Below are 25,934 nucleotides of genomic sequence, written 5' to 3'. Positions count from 1 at the left end.
TCCCCATGTCCCAGCATTGTGGAGTTTGGGTGTAAGTGCAGAGTGGACATGCTGGTTTCTTCTCCCCTATGTTTACCTGCTAACATGGCAATAATTTTGTTTATCTTAATCAGGAGGCTAATTATATATAGCACCATTCTGATACTACGAGCAGGGGCGATTTCAAATCAAGTATATGATCTGGTCTCTACATCTCCGCTATTTCAATGCTTTTATCAGCTGAACGCTTCAAATTGCTGTGCAATTTTGAGTTAAGTCAGAGGTTGAAATGTGTTTTTCCAAGTTAATTCATTGCAATTGAAACATTAAGAAATCTAGTGAAAAAGCTTATGGTCATTGACTAGATGTCAGCATCAGTGATATAATCAAGGTTTTTTAAAACTGATGATTCCCTTTGCAGAGCAAATAGGTTAACTAAGAAATAGGGTGCATAATAACCAAATATGTTTTCCAACAAAGGCTGATTGAAATGTAAAACTCCCAAAAGGCTGAGAGTAATAGAACATGAGCACGGGTAGGAAAATGAGGAGAAATCGGTTAGGATTGTATTCACTGGAGAAGAATGAGGGTGGATCTCAAGAACCTATAAAATTCTAACATGACTAGACAGGGTGGATGCAGGAAGGATATTCCTGATAGTGGGTGCGTCCAGAACTAGGGATCACAGTCTGTGGATACGGGGTAACCCATTTCGGACAGAGAGGAGGAATTTCTTCACTCAGTGGTCAGCCTGTGGAATTTTTCACCACAGGAAGTGGTTGAGGCCAAAACATTGCGATATAGCACTCTAAGGATATGGGGGGGAAAGCAGAATTAGGCTATTGAATTGGATGATCAGCCATGATCCTAATGAATGATGGAGCAGACGCAAAGGGTGTGCTATGTTTCTAAAATGGGAGTTAATTTGCAAATCAGCTATGATCTAATTGAATGGTGAAGCACTCTTGAGATCAGTTTTATGACCAGTTGGAAGATTTGTAAAGCGGCTCAAAACTGCATTTAAGACAATTACTTAGTGTCAAATGATGATTAAACGTGCGAGATCCAGGTTGCAAAATTGTCAACTTTTTCAGACACTTGCATGATGCCGGATTCAAAGAAGTATAATGCTTGTTCTCAGTGACATTAACTGACACAATCTTCCACCCATGTGGGAGACTGAGGAATGGGAATGGTCCAAAAACCCTTGGTGATTAAACATTGTGATTATTTTCTCCTGGAACTAAGCACTGCCATTGGATGGGTGAAGGTGCAGCATAGAGAAAATTTCCAATGGAGAAGGGAAGCATGTAATTGAATCCTTCACCTGGAGAATCTGATCTGGTTGAAAACCATTGCAGGACCTTTAACCCTGTGGCCTGGTATAACGGGTGTAAAGTCAAATAACAATTTCACAAATATAAACACAGGATTTTATTCCATAGGTGCTGGTGATGTTACTCAGTGAGCTGCAGGAGTCGATGTAAAATCATTTTCTGCGCATATCGGACCTGCAGGGAGTCACGTTCTCGTTTACTGAGCTGGCGGTAGGTCTCCTCATTCGCCAAGGTGGCTTCCTCCTCTTTTAGTCCTGAGCTGTAGGATTTTAGTCTCATTGTAACAGTGTTGCGTAGAAGTTGCTTCCAAGCAGGCTTCAGTTTGGGTATTACGGCATTGTCGAGACTAGAAAGATCATCTTCCTCATCCTCATCCCACCCATCATTGGCTTTGTATTCTTCAAATTCCATCAGTGACATGCTGAGGACCTGTTCATGAGAGAGGATAACTCCAATAAGTCTTACAGCTGCATTAACCCAATGTCACTTCACACTGAAAGCAAAGTGCCTAAAAGCTGCAAAATCACCTAAATTCACAAAAAGTGATCATGTTCCCAGTTAAAATGGGCCTTGGGTGACGATCTAGTGTAGGAGGCACAATTTGGCCTATGGATCTAACGCTCCTTGAAAGAGCTCATGTTTAGTCCCACTTGTTTCCTCAAGTTTATCCCCTTTTGAAAGATATTTCTTCTGCTTGTACCACCCTTTCAGGCAGTGCATTCCAGATAACTTGCTCAGTAAAATTTCATCTCTGCTTTTTACGGAGCACGTGTGGCCTCAGTGGTTAATGACATGAAAAATAAGTTATCAAAGCTCTTAATATGTATTCAAATTATGAAATATCACCCACCCAATACCAACAAAATGCTGAACCCCACCTTCAGTGTACTGTACAGTTCCTCCTCTGTCAGGACTCCTGCCTGACCAATCACAAAATCCCCCTCTTCTCCAACTATCTCCAACTCAGTCAGGAATTCCCATTTTTCCATCAGTAGCTTCCTCTCCTCGTCTGTCCGCACAGCTTAAAACACAAAGAACATTCTGGTCAGATTGCCTCTCCAAGCTGCAGACTTCCACTCAGGCTGGTAACATAGCTCCAAGACCAACCTTGCAGGGCAGCATCATACATCATCTGCATTCGGATATCCATGGCCTCGTGTGTGTTGCTAGGATATGGTTCAGTGAAACCATACATGTGCAAGAGTTGCCAGTTAGCGAGCTGACCATATGTATTAAATATCTCTTCACCTTTACTGATCTTTCTGATGGACAGCATTTTCAAACATTCCTGTAAATGCAAGAGTAGAAATTACACAGGAAAAATATAGCTTGCTACCATTACAAATGTATCAACACCCATAGTCAACTGTCCTGCCCCCGCCAATACTCACTGGTGTAAATTCCAGGCGTGCATTGTGATTGGCCACATGATTCAAGATATCTGCCATTGGCACCATCATGGGAGGCTTTGGGGCCTTCTCATCATCATCGTCGTCGTCGTCATCATCCTCATGGGGTTCCTGGAAACTGCATGAATAAAACCCAACCTCAGGCTGCATATTCCTCACACTTGATCAACAATACCATAGGGTGAGAGATAGCAATACGCAAAGGTTTCCCAGTGCAGCACTAGACCAGTTGTTCCTAACAGTTTTACATCATTGCATATCTATTTTCTCCAAGATGTGGAGATGCCGGCGTTGGACTGGGGTGAGCACAGTAAGAAGTCTTACAACATCAGGTTAAAGTCCAACAGGTTTGTTTCGAATCACTAGCTTTCGGAGCATAGCTCCATCAGGTGATGACGCTCCTTCACCTGATGAAGGAGCTGTGCTCCGAAAGCTAGTGATTTGAAACAAACCTGTTGGACTTTAACCTGGTGTTGCAAGACATCTTACTATTTTCTCTAGCAAGTCTTTTATCTAAGCTACTATTAATACAGTTTTTATTAAGTTTCAATGAAAGCCTTTCCATTTGCATGTCATACAACATTGGAGCCCGTTTCTCCTTTTCATACCTTTATTGGTTCTTATTTCTTACCCGTCTTCCTTCCATTACTGGGAACTTTTTTTTTTTTTTACTTCTCCCTGTTATCTTTTTTCAATCTCCCTCACTTCTCCCAGGCTTTTTGTGCCTGGTCAATATCTCCAGTTCCTGAAGAATCTGGGATCTCCACTGCATGCGTCAGTCAGGAAAGGGCTGCACATGCACAATTCGGAATGTTTTATATTGGTATTCTGAACCGTGCATGCGTCGGCCGAGAAAAGGCCATTCATGAGCAGTTCTGATTTTTTACATTGGTCTATTCCCAACCGATGCGTTCTTTGGAGGCCCGAGGTTCATCAGGAACTTGAAGAGATGCCGACCACAGTCGACGAAGATTACATTTAGTTTATTTACATGAAGGTTTAGTTGTTTCATCATTTATCTTATTTTGTGGCACACCAATGTGTGGGAACTTCAGCACCAAATGATACCTAACCTGGAAGCACCTTTTGGGGGGGGGGGGGGGGGGTGCTGCTGCTGAAGGAGGCATTCCTCCAGAGAAATACAATGCATTTTCTTGAATCAGTGTTTGTACAAACCCTCACTCAACTAGGACCAAGTGGCCAATTCCCATTCAATTCTACACTGAATACGCCCAATCTCTTTTATACACAAGTAGCTTGTTTTACTCATTTTCTGAACGTGAGAATTTGCTGTCTATCCCGCCATGTGATAGGGGCAGGAAGGCGGAACAGTTCACAGTCAGCCCTCGCTCCACACAATCTCACCCCAGTGACGACTAGCTCCAAAATCACACAGTAAGTGGTGGAAGGCTATTCAACAAGAGGGCATCACAAACCAGTCCAAGAAGGACTTCCTTCCCAGCAGAAGGCCTGGCTGGTTTTCATCTCTGAAGTATGGCTGTATAATGGGGTCACATTTTCACCTGTAAGCCATAATAAATGCCACCAGCTTCTTGTAAAGGTCCAGTGTGTGTTTTTGCGGGTCGAAGGTGTTGGGGTGAGACTTCATGAAGGGTAGCACTATGCTGTTGTATTCCTCTTCGATGTTAAGCAAATCTTTCTCAACTGCCAGTGCTACTCCTGTGCCCAGTAACAGGCGGTTCCTCTCCTCCTCAGACCTGTGTAAAAATAAATTTAAAAAACCAGAGTTCCACTCATCCTGAACCATCTCCCCTTCCCATTCCATCCCCTTTAAGGTGCCAAGTATTGACGTTGGAATAGAGTCATAACAGTTTTACAGCACAGAAAGAGGCTCTTCGACCCATCATATCTGCACTAGCCAACAAACACCTATCCCATCTTCCAGCACTTGATGGCATTGTCTGCTCTGGCATTTCAAATGCTCATTGAAATGCTTCTTAAATGTTGAGGGTTCCTGCCTCTACCAGTCTTTCAGGCAGTGAATTCCAGATTCCCACCATCCTCAGATCCCCTCTTTAACTCCTGCTCTTCACCTTAAATCTATGCCCCTGGTTATTGACACCTCTACTAAGGGGAAATGTTTCTTCCCATTTACTCTGTTTATGTCCCTCAGTTTTGTACACCTCAATCAGGACCCCCTTAGCCTTCTCTGCTCTAAGGAGAGCAATCCTAGCCTTACCAGGCTCTCTTCCTAATACCTGGTAAATAATTCCTGTTACAGCCTTCCTAAACTTTGGTTAAAATCTCCAACTCCTAAAGTCTGATGCCATACCCCACCACTCTCAAATGTACGTTTACTTGTCAGGGATGAATGGTCTTGCTGTGAATCAGAGGTTACTGTTCTATAGGTATCCAGTACATCACCAGGACCAGGAGGTGGCTGCTGTTCCATGCAATGGGCAGCAGAGGGCTAGCTTGAGCCGGGACGACAGAATGAGGGATAGGCAGATGGTCAATGGGAGATAGAGGGGTAGGGTCTGAGGTTGAGTCCTGATTCTTTTGCTGATGAGAATCTATTTACGACCTTAATACTTTGCATCTGTTGGCTCAGTTCAGTTAGCTAAAGGGCCGAGTACAGTATCTGAGCCTGAGAGAAAGAAATATGACTGATTTAAGCCCCTCATTGACTCTGTATTGCCATTCCATCCATTGTTAACAGAAGCCCCTTACCAAAACATTGGATGGTGCAGGCTGCTGAAGTCCGGCCAGAGTGAGAAGTAGGATTTCCAACGGGACTCGCTGCTCGTGATCTCAAACATCATGGAAAGCAACAGTGGTACCCACCCTGATGGGCTCTCCAACGCTGCCTCTTCTGAAAACAAGACACCCAACAGAAAATAAACCATTCACAACAAGCCAGAGATACACCTTCACATATACAACATGCCTGGTCTCATTCTCTAGGTTTTTAGGCACACCACCCCAGCTGTGACTGCTCTCTCTGCTCTAGATGTTTGTGAATTGAAGTAACACTCCAAAGACACAATCTCAGTTGACGGTGACGGGACTATGTGTTGTGTTATAAATGATCCATCTTCTGAGTAAGATGCCAAAACTGTCCTCGCAGGAGGATGTAAAAGATTCCATGTCTTTATTTTGCAGAAAAGCAGAGGAATTCTCCACCAACATGAGTAAAACAAATGTCTTCATTGCGGTTTGCTTTTTGTTCCCACGTTTAATTCCTTTCCCAAAGTCAGCTTTCAACAATTGTTCCACATCATTTTTTATTCTTTCATTGGACGTGGACATCTCTGGTTAGGCCAGCATTTGTTCATCCCTAATTGCCCTTGAAGGTGGTGGTGAACTGCCTTCTTGAACCCCTGCAGTTCATGTGGTGTAAGTACACCAACAGTGCTGTTAGGGGAGGGAGTTCCAAGATTTAGACCCATCGACAAAACACAATGTATTTTCAAGTCAGGATGGTGAGTGACTTGGAGGTGAACGTCCAGGTGGTGGTGTTCATGTGTCCATTGCCCTTGTCCTAGACTGTAGTGGTCGTGGGTTTGGAAGATGCTGTCAGATCCTTGGTGAGTTCCTGCAGTGCATCTTATACGTAGTACACACTGTTGCTACTATGTATCCATGGTGGAGGGAGTGGATGGGGTGCCAATCAAGTGGCCTTTGTCCTGAATGGTGTCGAGCTTCTTGAGTGTTGTTGGAACTGCGCTCACCAGGCAAGTGGGGAGTATTCCATTACATTCCTGACTTGTGCCTTGTCGATCAACAGTCTTTGGGGAGTCAAGAGGTAAGTTACTCTGCAAAATATCTAGTCTGATTTGTTCTTGTAGGCAGTCTTTGTGGCTAGTCCAATTCAGTTTCTGGTCAATGGTAACCCCCCCCCCCAGAATGTTGTTAGTAGGAAATTCAGCGATGGTAATGCCATTGGATGTCTACAGGGAGATGGTTAGATTCCTTCATTGCAGATGGTCATTGTCTGGCACTTGTGTGGCACGAATGTTTGTTATTTCCATTTATCAGCCTAAGCCTGAATATTGTCCAGATCTTGCAAATAAACACTAACTGGTTCAGCATCTTATGATTTGTGAATGGTGCTGAACATTGTGCAATCATCAGCAAACATCCCACTACTGACCTTCTGATTGAGGGATGGTCATTGATGAAGCAGCTGAAGATGGTTGGGTCTAGGGCACTACCCTGATGAATTCCTGCAGCAATGTCCTGGGACTGAGGTGATCAACCTCTAACAGCTACACTATTTTCCTTTTTGCTTGGTATGACTCCAACCAGTGGGGAGTTTTCCAGCTGATTCCCATTGACTTCTATTTTTCTGGTGTTCTTTGATGTCAAGGGCAGTCATTCTCACCTCACAAATGCAAGTCTTGTCCAAGATTGGACCAAAGCTGTAATGAGGTCAGTAGCTGAGTGGCACTGGTAGAATCCAAACTGAGTGACAGTAAGTGCCGCCTGACATTGTCAACATTTTCCATTACTTTGCCAATGATTTGGAGTAGGCTGATGGTGCGGTAATTAATCAGATTGGATTTGTCCTGCTTTTTGTGTGTAGTATATAGCTGGGTAATTTTCTGCTTTGTCAAGGAAAATACGGATTAATCAGCCGAGGGTGGTAGATGGTAATAAGCAGGAGGCATTCTTGCCCATGTTTGACCTGCGACTTCATCGATACCAGAGTCAATGTTGAGGACTCCCATGGCCTCCTTCCAGACAGCATACCACTGTGCCATCTCTGGTAGGTATGTTCTGCCAGTGGAACAGCAGCATGGTGATGGTCTGGGGAGTGTCAGGAAGGGGAGTATGACTATGTCCGGACGTTTTGACCAAGTCAGTGGAACAATTTTACAAATCATGCCAGATATTAGTGCCAACTTTGGAAGGCCAATCGGGTAAACCTGATGTCGAAGAGGATTCTGTAGGTTTTAGTCTCATCAGGCTATTTGTGTAATGGTTTGGTACAACTGAGTAAGAGGCTTGATTAGCCAGTTCAGAGAGCAATAAGGAGTCAACCACAGTGCCAAATACTGACAGATCGGGTAACAACAGCAGATTTCCTTCCATAAAGGTCAGTAGTGAACCAGATCAGTATTTACAGCAAATGTATAGATTCTCAATCACAATTATTGATATTAACTTTTTAATTACAAATTTATTTAATTGAATTTAAATTCCTCATACCATGACTCAACATAACTCTGATGCTACTGCTTCCTTAAGGTCAGTGGAAACTGATTCAGTAATAACCTTCAAAAGAGAATTGGATAAATACTGGAAATGGAGGATATACGAAAAGAGCAGGACAGTAGAACTAAGTGGATAGTTCTCTTTAAACTGCTGGCACGGGCTTCTGCCTGAGCTTCATTAATAGGTAAAATTTAGATATTTTTCTCCCTATCTCACCTGCAGTTGTCAACCAGGTCCCAGAACCATCTCCGAAACAGCCACATCTCAACCTAAGCAGAGGTATCAAGAGATCAAAGGGCAGGGACTGCAGCTGACTTTCCCCAGGCACTGGTACCAATGATCAAATCTAGGTCCTCTCAACAGCCCCTATAGGTTCCTAGGATCACACCAGGCAGTATATATACCCTGCTCCTTGCCAGGCCACCAGCACGGTTTCTGGACAGCTTACCTTTCTTCAGGAGGTCGCAGATTGGTGTTGTGTACTGGCTGAGCACTGCTGACCTCGGAACGGAGAACAGCATCTCTCCCTCTTCAATCTCATTTTTCGCCACCAGGCCATAATCTGCCACTGTGCCTTCTTTACTCACACAAACCTGGGTGAGAATCATGAAACAAAAACTGTAAGAGTGCAAACCATGCAGTAAATGTACTATAAATAATCATTTTTATTTAAAAGATGGGAATTAAAACTAGGGTCAATAGCAGTGCTCATAAACATAAAATAATTGATAAAAGAACCAGGGGGGAATTGAGAAAACATTTTACATAAAAGGTTGTTATGACCTGGATCACAGAACCTGAAAGGATGGTGGAATCAGATATCATCACCACTTGAGCTATGGGCGGATGAGGATGTAAAAATAGCAAGATAGAGTGGTAGTACCACTTAAAAACTGCCAGGGGAGGTTGTGGAAGCAGATACATTCACGGCGTTCAAAAGGCATCTCCACAAATACATGGATAGGATAGGTAGAAGGGGATCTGGCACTAGGAAGTGCTGAGGGTTTTGGCCAAGGGTGGTTTCATGACCCAAAAAAGCTTGGAGGGCCGAATGGCCTGTTCCTGTACTGTTCTTTGTTATTCTTTATACTGTTGAGAGTGAGAGGGGACAATATGTCTGTAACGGCGATCATACCAAGACAAACAGGTGTTGAATTGCAGGAAACATCGAAGAGATAAGTGCTGCCCAATGTTAATAGTACATCATTTGCATTTAATGGTACGCAGGTGGAGAATGGTAATTGAGGTTTCACTTGAACATAAAGACACTTAAATATGAGATTGGGGAGGTATATGCTTGCAATGTTTCACTCTAAATAAATGCAAGACTGAGTAAAGATTGGCTCCAGTATTATTCTTCACCAATTGGCTTTCTAGATTAGAACATCCATAAGCACAGCGTGACCACTCGAGCATGCAAGTGCCTGGAGAACAGTAAATAGAATGATCCCTAATGTAGGAGGGGAGGTGTCCATGTGACTGCTGCCGGACTCTCATACTATTTTGTATTATTAGCGTGCTTACATACTAACCTCACAGTAACCTTACTAACTATAGAAACAGTCGTGAGATGACAGCAAGGGGTCAGAAGGCTTAGTTTATAAATCCTTTGTGAGTATAAAAAAATGCCAATATCACAAATACAACTGGATTAGACTATCTTAGTCTGGATTGAAGTGAAAGGATTAAGACTGTTCTAACAAGGTGGAAGGGAGAATCAACAAGTTTACTAAGTTCACAAAGACAGGATCAAGCTGGGTTGTGATGCCTCCCAAAGTCAAAGAACCTGCCCATAATCTCCTTCATGGGTCAGTTGGAGAGAGCTGCTTGTTGGAATAAAGAGAAATATTCTGTTTCAAGTCCAGGAACCTAGCTGCCAAGGAAGCAACAACCAAAGTATTTTCAAAAATGTGAAGCCTGATACTCTCAAAATACCAAACATTCATCAGCACAGCTTGAAGCAGGCATCACCAGGAAGCTCCAAAAACAGCTTGGCGATACCCTCACCGTAGCAATATATAAATAGTGGCACTGCTCAATGTCAACAATTTCAAATTTTATAAGCGAATACCCCTCCGACTGATATCTGACTGGCTTGCTCATAAATTGGTTCCCAGTCCAGCCCCATGGTTGGATCAGGCCTCACCTTGTGTTTTGCCATTAATTAAACTTATTTTAATTTTCTGCTTTTGGCATGGTTGTGCAATTACTGTTTCTTGTGTTTGTTGAGTATGAGATTCCGAATGGTCGTTTTAACCGCATAAGTAGCCAGGACTAAATAGAGATGAAGAAAGAATCCTTTATTCACACAGATACACAAAAATGCAATTAGGAAGATTGATTGTAGGTTTTGCAACACAAACAAAATGCTGGACAATCACCGGTCTGACAGCATTTGTGGAGAGAGAACAGAGCTAACATTTTGAGTCTAGATGACTTTCAAATGTTGCCCCCCCTTCTGGCGCCACAGATGCTGTCAGACCTGCTGAGATTAGGGAATGGACGGGGCTCCATAAGTGGAACTTAACGAAGTTGGTGGAGGAGGCTAGGGGAGATCTTAAGAGGTGGGTTACATTGCACTTAACGTTGGGGGGAGGGTCCAAGTGGGGAAAATGAATATTCTGCTGAGGTTCTTGTTTATCTTTCAGGCTCTCCTGATCTTTATGCCATTTGCCTTTTTTCAGAAAGTAGACACAATCATTTCAGACTTTGTATGGGCGGGGAAGGTGCCGAGGGTGGGGAGGACCTTGCTACAGAGGCAGCAGGGCATTGCCAGACTTGCTTGATTATTATTGGGTGGCGAATGTGGACAAGGTGCGACGGTGGTGGGAAGGAGAAGGCGTAGAGTGGGTTGGGATGGAGGAGCAATCTTGCAAGGGGTCTAGTTTGAGGGCTACGGTGACGGCAGGGTTGCCAATGGCAGAGTAGGCATTCAGGGAGCCCGGAGGTGCAGTCCACGGTGAAGATATGGAATCAGTTGAGGAGGCATTTTAGGGTGGAAGGGATGTCGGTGCTAACGCTGCTGTGCGAGAATCATGGGTTTGAGCCAGGGAGGATGGATAGTGTATACAGGATGTGGAGGGAAGTGGGGCTGGTCAAGGTGAGGGATTTTTATATGGAGGAAGGGTTCACCAATCTGGAGGAGCTAAGGGAGAGGGTAGAGCTGCCGAGGGGGAGCAAGTTCAGGTATCTGCAGGCTAGGGACTTTGCGTGAACGTTCTGGAGGGAGTTCCCTAGGTTGCTGGGATACACCTTGCTGCAGCAACTGCTGCATCCGGATGTGGAAGGGGAGGGAAGAATTGGGGATATATACAAGGGCTGGTTTAGCACAGGGCTAAATAGCTGGCTTTTAAAGCAGACCCAGGCAGGCCAGCAGCGCGGTTCAATTCCCGTCCCAGCTCCCCGGACAGGCGCCGGAATGTGGAGACTAGGGGCTTTTCACAGTAACTTCATTTGAAGCCTACTTGTGACAAGCGATTTTCATTTTCCATTTTATTTCAAGGGCTAGGAGAGTGGGTGGTGAAGATCAAGGAGAAATGGGAAGTGGAGTTGGGAGGGGAGATCAATTGGAGAGTATGGAGTGCAGCACTGCATAGGGTAAACGGGACCTCCCCTTGTGCAAGGATGAACCTGATACAGTTTAACAGCTGCACGGTGCATATGACTCGGGTAGAGAATGAGTGAGTTCTTTCAGGGGGTAGCAGATGTGTGAGAGAGGTGTGGGTGGGGGCCAGCGAATCACACACGTTTGGGGTTGCGAAAAATTGTGACAATTCTGGGCGGGAGTGTTCATGGACTTAGCCAAGATAGTGGAGGAGGAGGTGGACCCGGACCCTTTGGTGGCGATATTTGGGGTTTCATGGAGAGGAGGAAGGCCGATGTCGTGGACTTCGCTCTCTGATTGCAGAGTGGCAAATTTTGCTGGAGTGGCGGTTGGCAAGCTCCTCCCACTTGAGCTTCAGTTCCTCGGTCCGTGTCCTCCGCTCCCATAAGCTTCTTATAAATATCCGAGACTCTCCCCTCTCCCCTGGAAACTACCCTGTCCTGGATCCCCCTTGGTGGAAGGCGTGGAAAGGACGGGACCTGTCTACGTACGAAATCCCGCATCTGCAAGTACCGAAAGTCATTTCCCCTTGCTAGCCCGAACTACTTCTCCAGCGCCTTCATGCTCGCGAAGCTCCCTTCCAGGAACAAGTCGCCCATCCTTCCCACCTCCGCCACGCTCAAAACCCACCATCCATCTTCCCCGGGACAAATCGGTTGTCGCATATTGGGGACCAGACCGACGGTCCCACTTCCCCCGCTTGCTTCCTCCATTGGCCCTAAATCCGCAGAGCCGCCACCACTATAGGGCTGATGGAGTACCTGGCCGGCGGGAGCAGCAGAGGAGCCGTGACCAGGGCTGCCAAGCTGGTGCCCCTGCACGAAGCAGCCTCCACCCGCTCCCAAACCGACCCCGTACCCACCATCCATTTCCTTATCATGGCTATGTTAGCCGCCCAGTAGTAGTTGCTGAGGTTCGGCAACGCCAGTCCCCCCTCGCTACGGTTCCGCTCCAGCATCCCCCTCTTTACCCACTGGGACTTCCCCGCCCAAACAAATCCCAGGATGATTTTATTGATCCTTTTAAAGAAGGACCGCGGAATGAAAATAGGGAGACACTGAAAAAAAAACCAGGAAACTCTGGAGGATCGTCATCTTCACTGTCTGTACTCTCCCAGCTAATGACAGCCGGAGCGCATCCCATCTCCGAAACTCGCTCCACCAGCCTAGACAAGTTCAACTTGTGCATCCTGCCCCAGTCCCACGCCACTTGTACCCCTAAATACCCAAAACTTTCCCCAACCAGCCTAAATGGTAGCTCCCTCAGCCTATTCTCCTGACCCCTCGCGTGCACCACAAACATCTCGCTCTTTGCCATGTTCAACTTGTACCCCAAAAACCGGCCAAATTCCCCTAGGAGTTCCATAATCCCGTCCATCCCTGCCACTGGATCCGACATGTACAAAAGCAGGTCATCTGCGTAGAGCGAGACCTTGTGTTCTACTCCTCCTCCCCCCCCCCCCCCCCCCCCCAATACCATTCCCTTCCCTCCCCTTGCCGCTTTCAGAGCAATTGCCAGCGGTTCTATGGCCATACATTCAGGGTTTTAAGGGCTGATTGATTGCCAAACCTTCAGTTTGGCAATCAGCATTGAACTTAAATTTAACTTTGTTAGTTAATTGTAAACAAGTTGCCTGCTCATGGCAGTTGAACAGTTACTTAATTAGCTGGTTAGCTAGAACTGCTGAATCAGATCTCTGGAATGTTTGCTGATATACATATTCCGATTCTACAGAATACTTTACAGGATACTGCTTCTGGAGCACTAAACTCAGGGAAATTGGTGAATGAGGGAAGATGTGCTGTTATGTTTTTTAAAACAATGATCCATGAGAGGGAGCAAGAGACAATGACATCTGAGAGGCAGCAATTAGAGGCATAAATTAAAAATAACTGTACAAAAAAGGTTCTAACAAGATTCTAAAAGAGAAAATTGAGTTTTTAAAAAAAGATTATGGCTAGGTAGTTGAGACTTGTTCGTGCACCATGTGTGTAGGAAGAGTCTCCAGCTGCTTCAGCATGAGCTCTTGTTTCGAAGCAGCTGGAGTTATTGCAGAGCTTCAGGGAGGATGAAAGTTTTCTGATACATTCCAGGTAGCCACCAGCATAGGCAAGGAGAGTTCAGGATAGTAGATTAAGAGGAGGCAGGAGGTCTTCAGGATGTGTGCCACTCTCAAGCTGGTACTCCATGTTGGTGATTGCTGGTCGTGATGACGCCTTGAAGGAGTGCAGTCTAGATGTTGGGATCAATGGGCGGGGAACAAAAAGGCAGTTTGGGAACGGTCATTGCCAGCCCCACATGGCGCTTTGCTTCAAGGGTAAAGGACATCACTGAGTGCAAAATATTGGGAAGGGAGTGAGTCAAAAGTGTAGTCCATGTTGATACCAATGGTAAGGAGAGCAGAAATTGAGGTCCAACAGTCAGACTTTCAGGACCTAGGTGTGGTGTTCTTTGTGTTGCTTATTTAGGATAGATTGCGTAATGTTCACAAAGACCACAGTATAGCTTTTACTTAAACAAAGCTATAATTTTATTCACACTACTAAACTGAGTTTCGACATTTAGTCCTTTTAGAATACAGAATCGATCAATAACATCTAACTACACTCACCTACTGTTAATCCCACTCACTGGTATAACTATAATCTAACCTTCTCACACTAACTGCTCTGATGACCTTCTCTAGCTGTCTCCTGTTTACTCCTCCCCTAAGGTCTAACATCACTGCTTTATAAGCAGTATTTGCAGCTCCCTCTAGTGGCTATTCATGGTAATGCTGATAGTTATGATAATACCACATCCCCCCTTCCTTTGTGAAAGTATTATTACATTGGCTGTTATATTTTCTTTTAACTCTGACCTAGTAGTATTGCTAACTAGTAACTATCACTATCTTATACAATACAGTATTGCTTTTCGTTATGACAGTTACATCACTTAGATGAGAATACGTTAAATTACAATCACAAGTTGAGTCTCTCTGGAGTTCGTCTTCTGGTAGAACGTCTCAGTGGAATATTCAAGGCGTTAGATTGCTCTAGTCCATCTTCTAGCTGTGTTATTGCTAAACATGAATCTGGTAAGGCAATGTCCTTGAACATGTTGTCTCATGGAACAACTTTTTCACGTTGAGTGTGAACCTTGTGCTTGACACATAGTAATGCTCATCTGTTTCCCCTGAACAACGATCCTCGTTCTGTTTGTACTAGGTAGGATCTGGGTGCTACCTGTTTTAGAACTTTGGCAAGATTTGACCAACCTGCTTCTGGATCTTGAATCCTCACAAAGTCCCCTTCGTGAAGCTCAGCTAAAGGCTTGGTATGTCTGTTGTAGACCTCTTGTTGCTTCTTCTTTGTCTTAGTGATTCTTTCATTTATCTTGTTATCAGTTTCTGGACTGATGATATGTTTAAAGTGGTTCATAGTCTTCTCCCCATCAACATTTGTGCAGGTGAGAGACCCGTTGATAACGGTGTTGCTCGGTAAGCTAACAGTGCTAATGACAGGTCTTGACCATCTTCACTTGCCTTTTGGAACAATCTCTTAATTATGCCGATTCCTCGCTCTGCTTTCCTATTAGACTTTTGATAATGTGGGCTAGATGTCACATGGTTAAAATTATATTACTCTACAAACTGTCCACTCCCAACTCGAGAAACATTGACCATTTTTAGAGACTAGGTTAAGCGGAAATACCATGGGAGTGCAAAACGATTTTGTTGTCTTTGGCAGTCAAATCGTTCAGCATCATCACCTCTGGAAAGTTGGAGTAATAGTCTATGACTATCAAGTATATCATGACTAGTTCCGGGTGCGGCGATGACCAGCTAAGTCGCACGTTTCGGCAGCTCCCGGTGGAACGGACCTTTGGGCTCTTAATAAGAGCCGCAACGGCAATTTTAACGGCTAAAAGCACTGTGCGGTAAACCAGAAGGGAATCCCCCCTGGATACGGATGGAAAAAGGAGAGGAAAGTGGCCGGATTGCGGTGGATCCTTTAGAGCAGCGGCAAGGAAGGCAAGCAAAAACCAAGATGGCGTCGGAAGGTGGCAGTTTAATATGGGGCCCTGAACAACACGAGTTTTTGAAACGCTGCGTGGAAGAGCTTAAAAAGGAGATGAAGAAGGAGCTGTTGGCCCCGATATTACAGGCGATTGAAGGGCTAAAAGATGAGCAAAAGACCCAGGAGCGGGAGCTTCGGGTCGTGAAGGCAAAGGCTGCCGAGAACGAGGACGATATACAGGGCCTGGTGGTGAAGACGGAGATGCACGAGGCACACCATAAACGATGTGTGGAAAGGCTGGAGGTGCTGGAGAATAATGCAAGGAGGAAGAATTTAAGGATTCTTGGTCTTCCTGAAGGGGCGGACGTCGGGGCATATGTGAGCATGATGCTGCACTCGTTAATGGGAGCGGAGGCCCCGACGGGTCCGTTGGAGGTGGAGGGAGCATACCGAGTGATGGCGCGAGGACCGAGAGCAGGAGAAATTCCCAGAGCCATAGTGGTGAGATTCCTCCATTTTAAGGATAGAGAGATGGTCCTCAGATGGGCAAAGAAAACTCTGAGCAGTAGGTGGGAGAACGCGGTGATCCGCGTATATCAAGACTGGAGTGCGGAGGTGGCGTGAAGGAAGGCGAGCTTTAATCGGGCCAAGGCGGTGCTTCATAAAAAGAAGATTAAATTTGGAATGCTGCAGCCGGCAAGACTGTGGGTCACATATCAAGGGAAGCACCACTACTTTGAAACGGCGGATGAGGCGTGGACATTTATTGTTGAAGAGAAATTGGAATAAGCGGGTTATTAAAAAAGAACGTTTGAGACAAAGTGGTGGGGCGAAAAAGTGGGGAGAGATGATTTTTATGTTGTTAATCCTGCGACCCGGTAACTTTTCTCTCTTCCACAGGTTGTGGGGGAGGGAGGAAGGGAGCTGGGGGCGTTGGCCATTGGGGGCGGGGCCAAAAGGGAAGCGCGGGCTTTGTTCCCGCGCCATGATAATTATGGCGGGAATAGGGAAGCAGGAAGGAGGGGGCGTCGCACGGTGCGAGCCGAGGTCGCTGACTTCTGGGAGCAACATGGGGGGTGTAACTACGCTAGTGGGGGATCTAGCTGGGGGGGGGTGGGAGGGGGGATTTACTGGGTTGCTGCTGCTGGGGCGAAGGGGGAGCTGGTATGGGGTGGGACACAGCTGCGTGGGAACCGGGTGAGGAGCTGGATAAAAGGGGATGGCTAATCGACAAAGGGGGGGGGGGGGGTAAAAGAGCCCCCCAACCCGGCTGATCATGTGGAATGTGAGAGGGCTGAACGGGCCGATAAAGAGGGCACGGGTACTCGCACACCTAAAGAAACTTAAGGCAGATGTGGTTATGTTACAGGAGACGCATTTGAAACTGATAGACCAGGTTAGACTACGCAAAGGATGGGTGGGGCAGGTGTTTCATTCTGGGCAAGATGCGAAAAACAGGGGGGGTGGCGGCTATACTAGTGGGGAAGAGGGTAATGTTTGAGGCAAAGACCATAGTGGCGGATAGTGGGGGCAGATAAGTGATGGTGAGTGGCAAATTACAGGGGGAGGCAGTGGTCTCAGTGAACGTATATGCCCCAAACTGGGATGATGCCAACTTTATGAGGCGCATGTTAGGACGTATCCCGGACCTCGAGGTGGGGAAGTTGGTAATGGGTGGAGATTTTAACACGGTGCTGGAACCAGGGCTGGACAGATCGAGGTCCAGGACTGGAAGGAGGCCGGCAGCAGCCAAGGTGCTTAAAGACTTTATGGAGCAGATGGGAGGAGTAGACCCATGGAGATTTAGCAGACCTAGGAGTAAGGAGTTTTCGTTTTTCTCCTATGTCCACAAAGTTTATTCGCGAATAGACTTTTTTGTTTTGGGAAGGGCGTTGATCCCGAAGGTGAGGGGGGCGGAGTATACGGCTATAGCTATTTCGGATCACGCTCCACACTGGGTGGACTTGGAGATAGGGGAGGAAAAAGAACGGCGTCCACCCTGGAGAATGGACATGGGACTAATGGCGGATGAGGGGGTGTGTCTAAGGGTGAGGGGGTGTATTGAAAAGTACTTGGAACTCAATGATAATGGGGAGGTCCAGGTGGGAGTGGTCTGGGAGGCGCTGAAGGCAGTGGTTAGAGGGGAGCTGATATCAATCAGGGCACATAAAGGAAAGCAGGAGAGTAGGGAACGGGAGCGGTTGCTGCAAGAACTTCTGAGGGTGGACAGGCAATATGCGGAGGCACCGGAGGAGGGACTGTACAGGGAAAGGCAAAGGCTACACATAGAATTTGATTTGCTGACAACGGGTACTGCAGAGGCACAGTGGAGGAAGGCACGGTGTACAGTACGAATATGGGGAGAAGGCGAGCAGGTTGCTGGCCCACCAATTGAGGAAAAGGGGAGCAGCGAGGGAAATAGGGGGAGTGAGGGATGAGGAGGGAGAGATGGAGCGGGGAGCGGAGAGAGTGAATGGAGTGTTAAAGGCATTTTACGAAAGATTATATGAAGCTCAGCCCCCGGATGGGAAGGAGAGAATGATGTGTTTTCTGGACCAGCTGGAATTTCCTAAGGTGGAGGAGCAGGAGAGGGTGGGACTGGGAGCACAGATCGAAATGGAGGAAGTAGTGAAAGGAATTAGGAGCATGCAGGCGGGGAAGGCCCCGGGACCGGATGGATTCCCAGTTGAATTTTACAGGAAATATGTGGACTTGCTGGCCCCGCTACTGATGAGAACCTTTAATGAGGCGAGGGAAAGGGGACAGCTGCCCCCGACTTTGTCAGAGGCAATGATATCGCTTCTCCTAAAGAAGGAAAAAGACCCGCTGCAATGCGGGTCCTATAGGCCTATTTCCCTCCTGAACGTAGACGCTAAGATTCTGGCCACGGTAATGGCAATGAGGATAGAGGATTGTGTCCCGGGGGTGGTCCATGAGGACCAAACTGGGTTTGTGAAGGGGAGACAGCTGAATACGAATATACGGAGGCTGCTAGGGGTAATGATGATGCCCCCACCAGAGGGGGAAGCGGAGATAGTGGTGGCGATGGATGCCGAGAAAGCATTTGATAGAGTGGAGTGGGATTATTTGTGGGAGGTGTTGAGGAGATGTGGCTTTGGAGATGGGTACAGCTGCTGTATAGGGCCCCGATGGCGAGCGTGGTCACGAATGGACGGGGGTGTGCGTATTTTCGGCTCCATAGAGGGACGAGGCAGGGATGTCCTCTGTCCCCATTATTGTTTGCACTGGCGATTGAGCCCCTGGCAATAGCATTGAGGGGTTCCAGGAAGTGGAGGGGAGTACTCAGGGGAGGAGAAGGACACCGGGTATCTCTGTATGCAGATGATTTGTTGTTGTATGTGGCGGACCCGGCGGAGGGGATGCCAGAGATAATGCGGATACTTGGGGAGTTTGGAGAATTTTCAGGATATAAACTGAACATGGGGAAAAAGTGAGTTGTTTGTGGTGCATCCAGGGGAGCAGAGCAGAGAAATCGAGGACTTACTGCTGAGGAAGGTAACAAGGGACTTTCGCTACTTGGGGATCCAGATAGCCAAGAATTGGGGTACATTGCATAGGTTAAATTTAACGCGGTTGGTGGAACAGATGGAGAACTTCAAGAGATGGGACATGGTATCCCTGTCACTGGCAGGGAGGGTGCAGGCGGTTAAAATGGTGGTCCTACCGAGATTCCTCTTTGTGTTTCAGTGCCTCCCGGTGGTGATCACGAAGGCTTTTTTCAAAAGGATTGAGAAGAGTATCATGAGTTTTGTGTGGGCCGGGAAGACCCCGACAGTGAGGAAGGGATTTTTGCAGCGTAGTAGGGATAGGGGGGGGGGCTGGCACTACCGAGCCTAAGTGAGTACTACTGGGCCGCCAATATCTCAATGGTATGTAAGTGGATGGGAGAAGAGGAGGGAGCGGCGTGGAAGAGATTGGAGAGGGTGTCCTGCATGGGGACTAGCCTACAAGCTATGGTGACGGCGCCATTGCCGTTCTCACCGAAGAAACACACCACAAGCCCGGTGGTGGTGGCTACTCTGAAAATTTGGGGGCAGTGGAGACGGCATAGGGGAAAGACGGGAGCCTCGGTGTGGTCCCCGATAAGAAATAACCATAGGTTTGCTCCGGGGAGAATGGATGGGGGATTTGGAACATGGCAAAGAGCAGGAGTAACACAATTGAGAGATCTGTTTGTAGATGGGACGTTTGCAAGTCTGGGAGCGCTGACCGAAAAATATGGGTTGCCCCAAGGGAATGCATTCCGGTATATGCAACTGAGGGCTTTTGCGAGGCAACAGGTGAGGGAATTCCCGCCGCAGGAGGTGCAGGACAGAGTGATCTCAAAGACATGGGTGGGGGATGGTAAGGTTTCAGACATATACAGGTAAATGAGGGACGAGGGGGAGATTATGGTAGATGAGCTGAAAGGAAAATGGGAAGAAGAGCTGGGGGAGGAGATTGAGGAGGGGTTGTGGGCTGATGCCCTAAGTGGGGTAAACTCAACGTCCTCGTGTGCCAGGCTAAGCCTGATACAATTTAAGGTGTTACACATGGCGCATATGACTGGAGCACGGCTCAGTCAATTTTTTGGAGTAGAGAATAGGTGTGCGAGGTGCTCGAGAAGCCCAGCGAATCACACCCACATGTTCTGGTCATGTCCGGCACTACAGGGGTTTTGGGTGGGGGTGACAAAGGTGCTTTCGAAGGTGGTGGGGGTCCAGGTCGAACCAAGCTGGGGGTTGGCTATATTCGGGGTTGCAGAAGAGCCGGGAGTGCAGGAGGCGAAAGAGGCTGATGTTTTGGCCTTTGCGTCCCTAGTAGCCTGGCGCAGGATACTGTTGATGTGGAAGGAAGCCAAGCCCCCGGGTGTGGAGACCTGGATAAATGACATGGCAGGGTTTATAAAGCTGGAACGGATTAAGTTCGTCCTCAGGGGATCGGCTCAAGGGTTCACCAGGCGGTGGCAACCGTTCGTCGAATACCTCACAGAAAGATAGAGGGAATGGAAAAGAAGAAGACAGCAGCAGCAACCGGGGGGGGGGGGGGGGGGGGAGGAACCAGAAGGACTCTCAGGGATGTTAGGGTATAAGTATAATATGTATAGGTTGTTATTATAGGTAATTGTATACTGGACTGCTGAATTGTATTTTTGGAGGGTATTTATTTGGGACAAGGCAGTTGCCATTTAGTTTTGTTTTTTAATTTTGATGTTTATATATTATTTATTTCTTGTTTAAAAAACTGGCCATTGTTATTTATATTGTTATATTACTGTGTAAAAGATACACAATGTACTGTTATGGTTGGCCAAAAATTTTGAATAAAATATATATTTTTTAAAAAGTATATCATGACTATTAAAATGAAATAGATCCATGCCCACCTTGTTTCATGGACGAGTCACAATTTCCATCTGTTGCATGGTTTTCGTTGCTCTGTGCAGGTTGACCCAGCACTGGACCGCTCCAGATCAAGGTGCTCAGGGGGTTTATGGATCAGATGGGGGGAGTGGACCCATGGAGGTTTGCAAGACCACTGGCCAGGGAATTTTCTTTCTTCTCCCACGTGCACAAAGCCTACTCCCGGATAGATTTCTTTGTTCTGGGCAGGGCGCTCATCCCGAGGGTGGAGGGGACGGAGTATTCGGCCATAGCCGTTTCGGACCACGCCCCACACTACGTGGAAATGGGGCTGGGAGAGGAGAGGGACAAACGCCCGCTGTGGCGGCTGGATGTGGGACTGCTGGCAGATGAGGTGGTGTGTGGGAAGGTGAGGGGGTGTATTGAAAGGTACTTGGAGGCCAACGACAACGGGGAGGTGCGAGTGGGGGTGGTATGGGAGGCGTTGAAGGCGGTGATCAGGGGAGAGCTGATCTCCATCAGGGCTCATGGGGAGAAGACAGAGGGCCTGGAAAGGGAGAGGTTAGTGGGGGAGATTTTGAGTGGACAGGAGATACGCAAAGGCCCCGGAGGAAAGATTACTGGGGAAAAGACGACGGCTCCAGACGGAGTTTGACCTGTTGACCACGGGGAAGGCGGAGGCACAGTGGAGGAAGGCAAAGGAGGCGACCTACGAGTACGGGGAAAAGGTTAGTCGGATGCTGGCACACCAGCTCCGTAAGAGGACGGCAGTGAGGGAAATAGGGGGAATCAAAGATGGAAGGGGAGCCACGGTTCGGAGTGTAACGAAAATAAACAAGGTATTCAAGGCTCTTCTATGAAGAGCTGTACGGATCCCAGCCCCCAGGGGGGGGGGGGGGGGGGGGGGGAAGGGAAGAGGGGATGAGACGATTCCTAGACCAACTGAGGTTCCCGAGGGTGGAGGAGCAAGAGGTGGCTGGTTTGGGGGCACCAATCGGGTTGGAGGAGCTAAGCAAGGGTTTGGGGAGTATGCAGGCGGGGAAGGCCCCGGAGCCGGACGGGTTCCCGGTGGAGTTCTACAGAAAGTACGTAGACCTGTTGGCCCCGCTACTAGTGAGGACCTTTAACGAGGCAAGAGAGGAGGGGACCCTGCCCCTGACAATGTCGGAGGCGACAATTTCCTTGATTCTAAAGCGAGACAAGGACCCATGTGGATCGTACAGGCCGATTTCGCTCCTCAATGTGGACGCTAAGTTATTGGCAAAAGTGCAAAAGGATTGAGGACTGTGTCCCGGGGGTGATTCATGAGGACCAGACGGGATTTGTAAAGGGCAGGCAACTAAACACCAATGTGCGGCGGCTCTTAAACGTGATAATGATGCCATCGGAGGAGGGAGAGGCGGAGATAGTGGCAATTATGGACGCGGAAAAGGCCTTTGACCAAGTAGAGTGAGAGTACCTCTGGGAGGTGCTGCGTAGGTTTGGGTTCGGGGGAGGGTTTATCAGCTGGGTCAAGCTCCTTTACAGAGCCCCGGTGGCGAGTGTAGTGACGAACCGGCGGAGGTCGGAGTACTTTCGACTGTACCGAGGAACGAGGCAGGGGTGCCCCCTGTCCCCCCTGTTGTTCGCATTGGCGATCGAACCATTGGCCATGTCATTGAGGGAGTCTAATAAATGGAGGGGGGTGGTCCGAGGGGGAGAAGAGCATCGGGTGTCGCTATACGCGGATGACCTGTTGCTGTACGTGGCGGACCCAATGGAGGGGATGGTGGAGGTCATGCAGTCTCTGAGGGAGTTTGGGGAGTTCTCGGGCTATAAGCTCAATGTAGGGAAGAGTGAGCTTTTTGTATTACAGGCAGGGGACCAAGAAAGAGGGATAGGGGACCTACCGCTGAGGAGGGCGGTGGGGAGTTTTCGGAATCTGGGGATCCAGATAGCCAGGAGTTGGGGGGCCCTACATAAACTGAATCTGACGAGGTTGGTGGACCAAATAGAGGAGGACTTCAAAAGATGGGACATGTTACCGCTCTCGCTGGCGGGTAGAGTGCAGTCGGTCAAAATGGTGGTCCTTCCGAGGTTTTTGTTTGTGTTTCAGTGCCTTCCCATCGTGATCACCAAGGGCTTTTTCAAGAGAGTAGGTAGGAGTATTATGGGGTTTGTGTGGGCGAATAAGACCCCGAGGGTAAGGAGGGGGTTACTGGAATGCAGTAGGGACCGAGGAGGATTGGTGCCGTCAAACCTAGGGAGCTACTACTGGGCAGCAAATGTGGCGATGATCCGCAAGTGGGATATGGAGGGAGAGGGGGCGGCATGGAAGAGGGTGGAGATGGCGTCCTGTAAAGGAACGAGCTTGGGGGCGTTGGTGACGGCACCGCTGCCGTTCTCGCCATCAAAGTATACCACGAGTCCGGTGGTGGCGGCAACGTTAAGGATCTGGGGCCAGTGGAGACAGCACAGGGGTGCAGTGGGAGCCTCGGTGTGGTCCCCGATCAGGGGTAACCACCGGTTTGTCCCGGGGAAGATGGACGGGGGGTTCCAGGGCTGGCATCGGGCGGGGATTAGAAGAATGGGGGACCTGTTCATTGACGGGACATTTGCGAGCCTAGGGGCACTGGAGGAGAAGTTTGAGTTACCCCCGGGAAATGCATTTAAATATATGCAGGTGAGGGCTTTTGTGAGGCGACAGGTCAGGGAATTCCCGTTGCTCTCGGCACAAGAAATTCAAGACTGGGTGATCTCGGGTGTATGGGTCGGGGATTTCGGCAATACACCAAGAGATGAAAGAAGAGGGGGAAGCGCTAGCAGAAGAGTTGAAGGGTAAATGGGAGGAGGAGCTGGGGGAGATCGAGGAAGGTTTGTGGGCTGATGCCCTGGGTAGGGTTAATTCCGCCTCCTCATGTGCCAGGCTCAGCCTGATACAATTTAAGGTGGTTCACAGAGTGCACTTGACGGGGGCGAGGTTGAGTAGGTTCTTTGGGGTAGAGGACAGATGTGGAAGGTGTTCAGGGAGTCCGGCGAACCATGTCCATATGTTTTGGTCATGCCCGGCACTGGAGGGGTTCTGGAGAGGAGTGGTGGGAGCAATATCTCAGGTGGTGAAAGTCCGGGTCAAGCCAAGCTGGGGGCTAGCAATATTTGGAGTAGTGGACGAGCCGGGAGTGCAGGAGGCGAAAGAAGCCGGCATTCTGGCCTTTGCGTCCCGAGTAGTCCGGCGAAGGATCTTGCTAATGTGGAAGGAGGCGAAGCCCCCTAGCCTGGAGGCCTGGATAAACGACATGGCTGGGTTCATAAAGCTGGAGAGGATTAAGTTTGCCTTGAGCGGGTCTGCGCAGGGGTTCTACAGGCGGTGGCAACCGTTCCTCGACTATCTCGCGGAGCGTTAGAGGAAGGTCGGTCAGCAGCAACCCTGGGGGGGGGGGGGGGGGGAAGAGATTGCTTTGGGGGATGGATGAGCAGGAGATAACATGAAGGACGGGGGAAAACTGACACGTGCGGGAGAGAGCCAGTGTATAAAGCTATGTAAATATACCATTTTGCCATGTATATATTTTGCTCAGTGCGATTTTGTGTTATTTTGTTGAGGGGGGGGGGGGGGGGGGGTTATTGTTTGTAAGTGGAAAAAATTGTGTTGGTAAAAAACTTTAATAAATATATTGTAAAAAATATCAACCACGTTTATAGGTTTTGGCATACTCGCTCGATGCCTGCTCGCTGGCCTTGCACATAGTTATAGCATCTTCAATCGACAACACCGGTTTTATCGCTCAGCCGTTCATCGTTAATTCGGAACACAACTTGGTCCTGCCGCAGACTCGGAGGCTCTTGCAAAATTACAGTACTGCGCTCGGAGCTTAAGACCTGTGACAAAGGAATCCACTGACTCTCTAAGCTGCAGCCTTTTCTGAAACATGTAGCACTCATAAGTCTCATTCATCTGTTTCTTACAATGAGTGTCAAACTTTTGGAGCAACATACTGTATTTATTTTTGTCCTCATCTGCACTGCACTGAATTCAAAGGAATTGAGGAACTCCAATGCTTGCAGTCCAGCCAAATTTAATAGGAGAGCTATCTTATGTTGGTTGGTCTGATACATTTTCTAGCACAGAGGCTGAAATAAAGACTTCGAACTGTTGCTTAAAGAAAGCCCAGTTCTGGCATAGTTTACCGAGTGTCTTGAAGTGTCAGGCTTCTTGAGACCTTCCATCTTCTGATCAGTCTTTACTGTAGATACTTCTCGAGATATAGCTTCTGGATTGCTTTCTTCAATCTCCAATGCTATTCTACACTAATCTAATTACTGTTTATTTCAAGGAATAGATTCCTGGTACCATGTGGTGTTCTTTGTGTTGCTTATTTAGGATGGAATGCATCGTGTTCCACATAGACCACAGTATAGCTTTGACTCAAACAAAGCTATAATTTTATTCACACTACTAAACTGGGTTTTGACACTTAGTCCTTTTAGAATACAGAATTGATCAATAACGTCTAACTACACTCCTCTACTGCTAATCACGCTCACTGGTATAACTATAATCTAACCTCACATTAACTGCTCACTCCTCCCCCAAGGTCTAGCATCACTGCTTTATATAGTAGTATCTGCAGCTCCCTCTAGTAACTATTCATGGTGCTACATTAACCCTTGTAATGCTGATAATTATAATACCACACTAGGGAAGAAGTTAAAAAATAGTACCCTCGAGGGTAGTAATCTCTGGATTACTCTAGTGCAATGCACCAGAGAGTGTAGAGATAGGATAGGGAGGATCAATGTGTGGCTTGAAGCATGATGCAGAGGAGGGAGAGCTTCAGATTCTTTGGAAATTGGGTCCCGCTCTGGGGCAAGAGGCATCTATTCAAAGGGGTGAATTGTAGCTCAACTGGATCAACCCCTCCACAGCTAATGCACTCGTGGTTGCGAAGGGTTTAAACAAAATTGGCGGGAGGGGGATGGGGCAGCTGCCACAAATTATAGATGTAAGAAAGAGGAATTTGTGCATAAAGTGAGTGTGTTAGATTGCATTCTTCCATCTCTTGTATTATGTTAGGAGATGAAGA

At 47.6% G+C, this 25,934-nt stretch overlaps 1 protein-coding gene across 2 annotated transcripts in view; it reads right to left on the bottom strand.

The window, feature by feature from the left end:
• Positions 1 to 1,398: 1,398 nt before the first annotated feature.
• setd6 (SET domain containing 6, protein lysine methyltransferase) overlaps positions 1,399 to 25,934 on the bottom strand; it is an 83,909-nt gene continuing 59,373 nt past the window's right edge. For both annotated transcript variants that reach the window (XM_072518626.1, XM_072518625.1), the window contains 7 exons: positions 8,352 to 8,496; positions 5,417 to 5,558; positions 4,249 to 4,443; positions 2,708 to 2,843; positions 2,424 to 2,604; positions 2,195 to 2,337; positions 1,399 to 1,745 (listed from right to left, as the gene is read on the bottom strand). In XM_072518626.1, coding sequence (XP_072374727.1) covers positions 1,437 to 1,745; positions 2,195 to 2,337; positions 2,424 to 2,604; positions 2,708 to 2,843; positions 4,249 to 4,443; positions 5,417 to 5,558; positions 8,352 to 8,496 — 1,251 coding nt within the window. In that variant the 3' untranslated portion in view covers positions 1,399 to 1,436. The remainder of the gene's footprint in view (positions 1,746 to 2,194; positions 2,338 to 2,423; positions 2,605 to 2,707; positions 2,844 to 4,248; positions 4,444 to 5,416; positions 5,559 to 8,351; positions 8,497 to 25,934) is intronic.

This window comes from Scyliorhinus torazame, chromosome 10 (assembly GCF_047496885.1).
Source record: "Scyliorhinus torazame isolate Kashiwa2021f chromosome 10, sScyTor2.1, whole genome shotgun sequence".
Lineage (NCBI taxonomy): Eukaryota > Metazoa > Chordata > Chondrichthyes > Carcharhiniformes > Scyliorhinidae > Scyliorhinus > Scyliorhinus torazame.
This window is presented reverse-complemented; position numbering and strand designations above follow the sequence as displayed.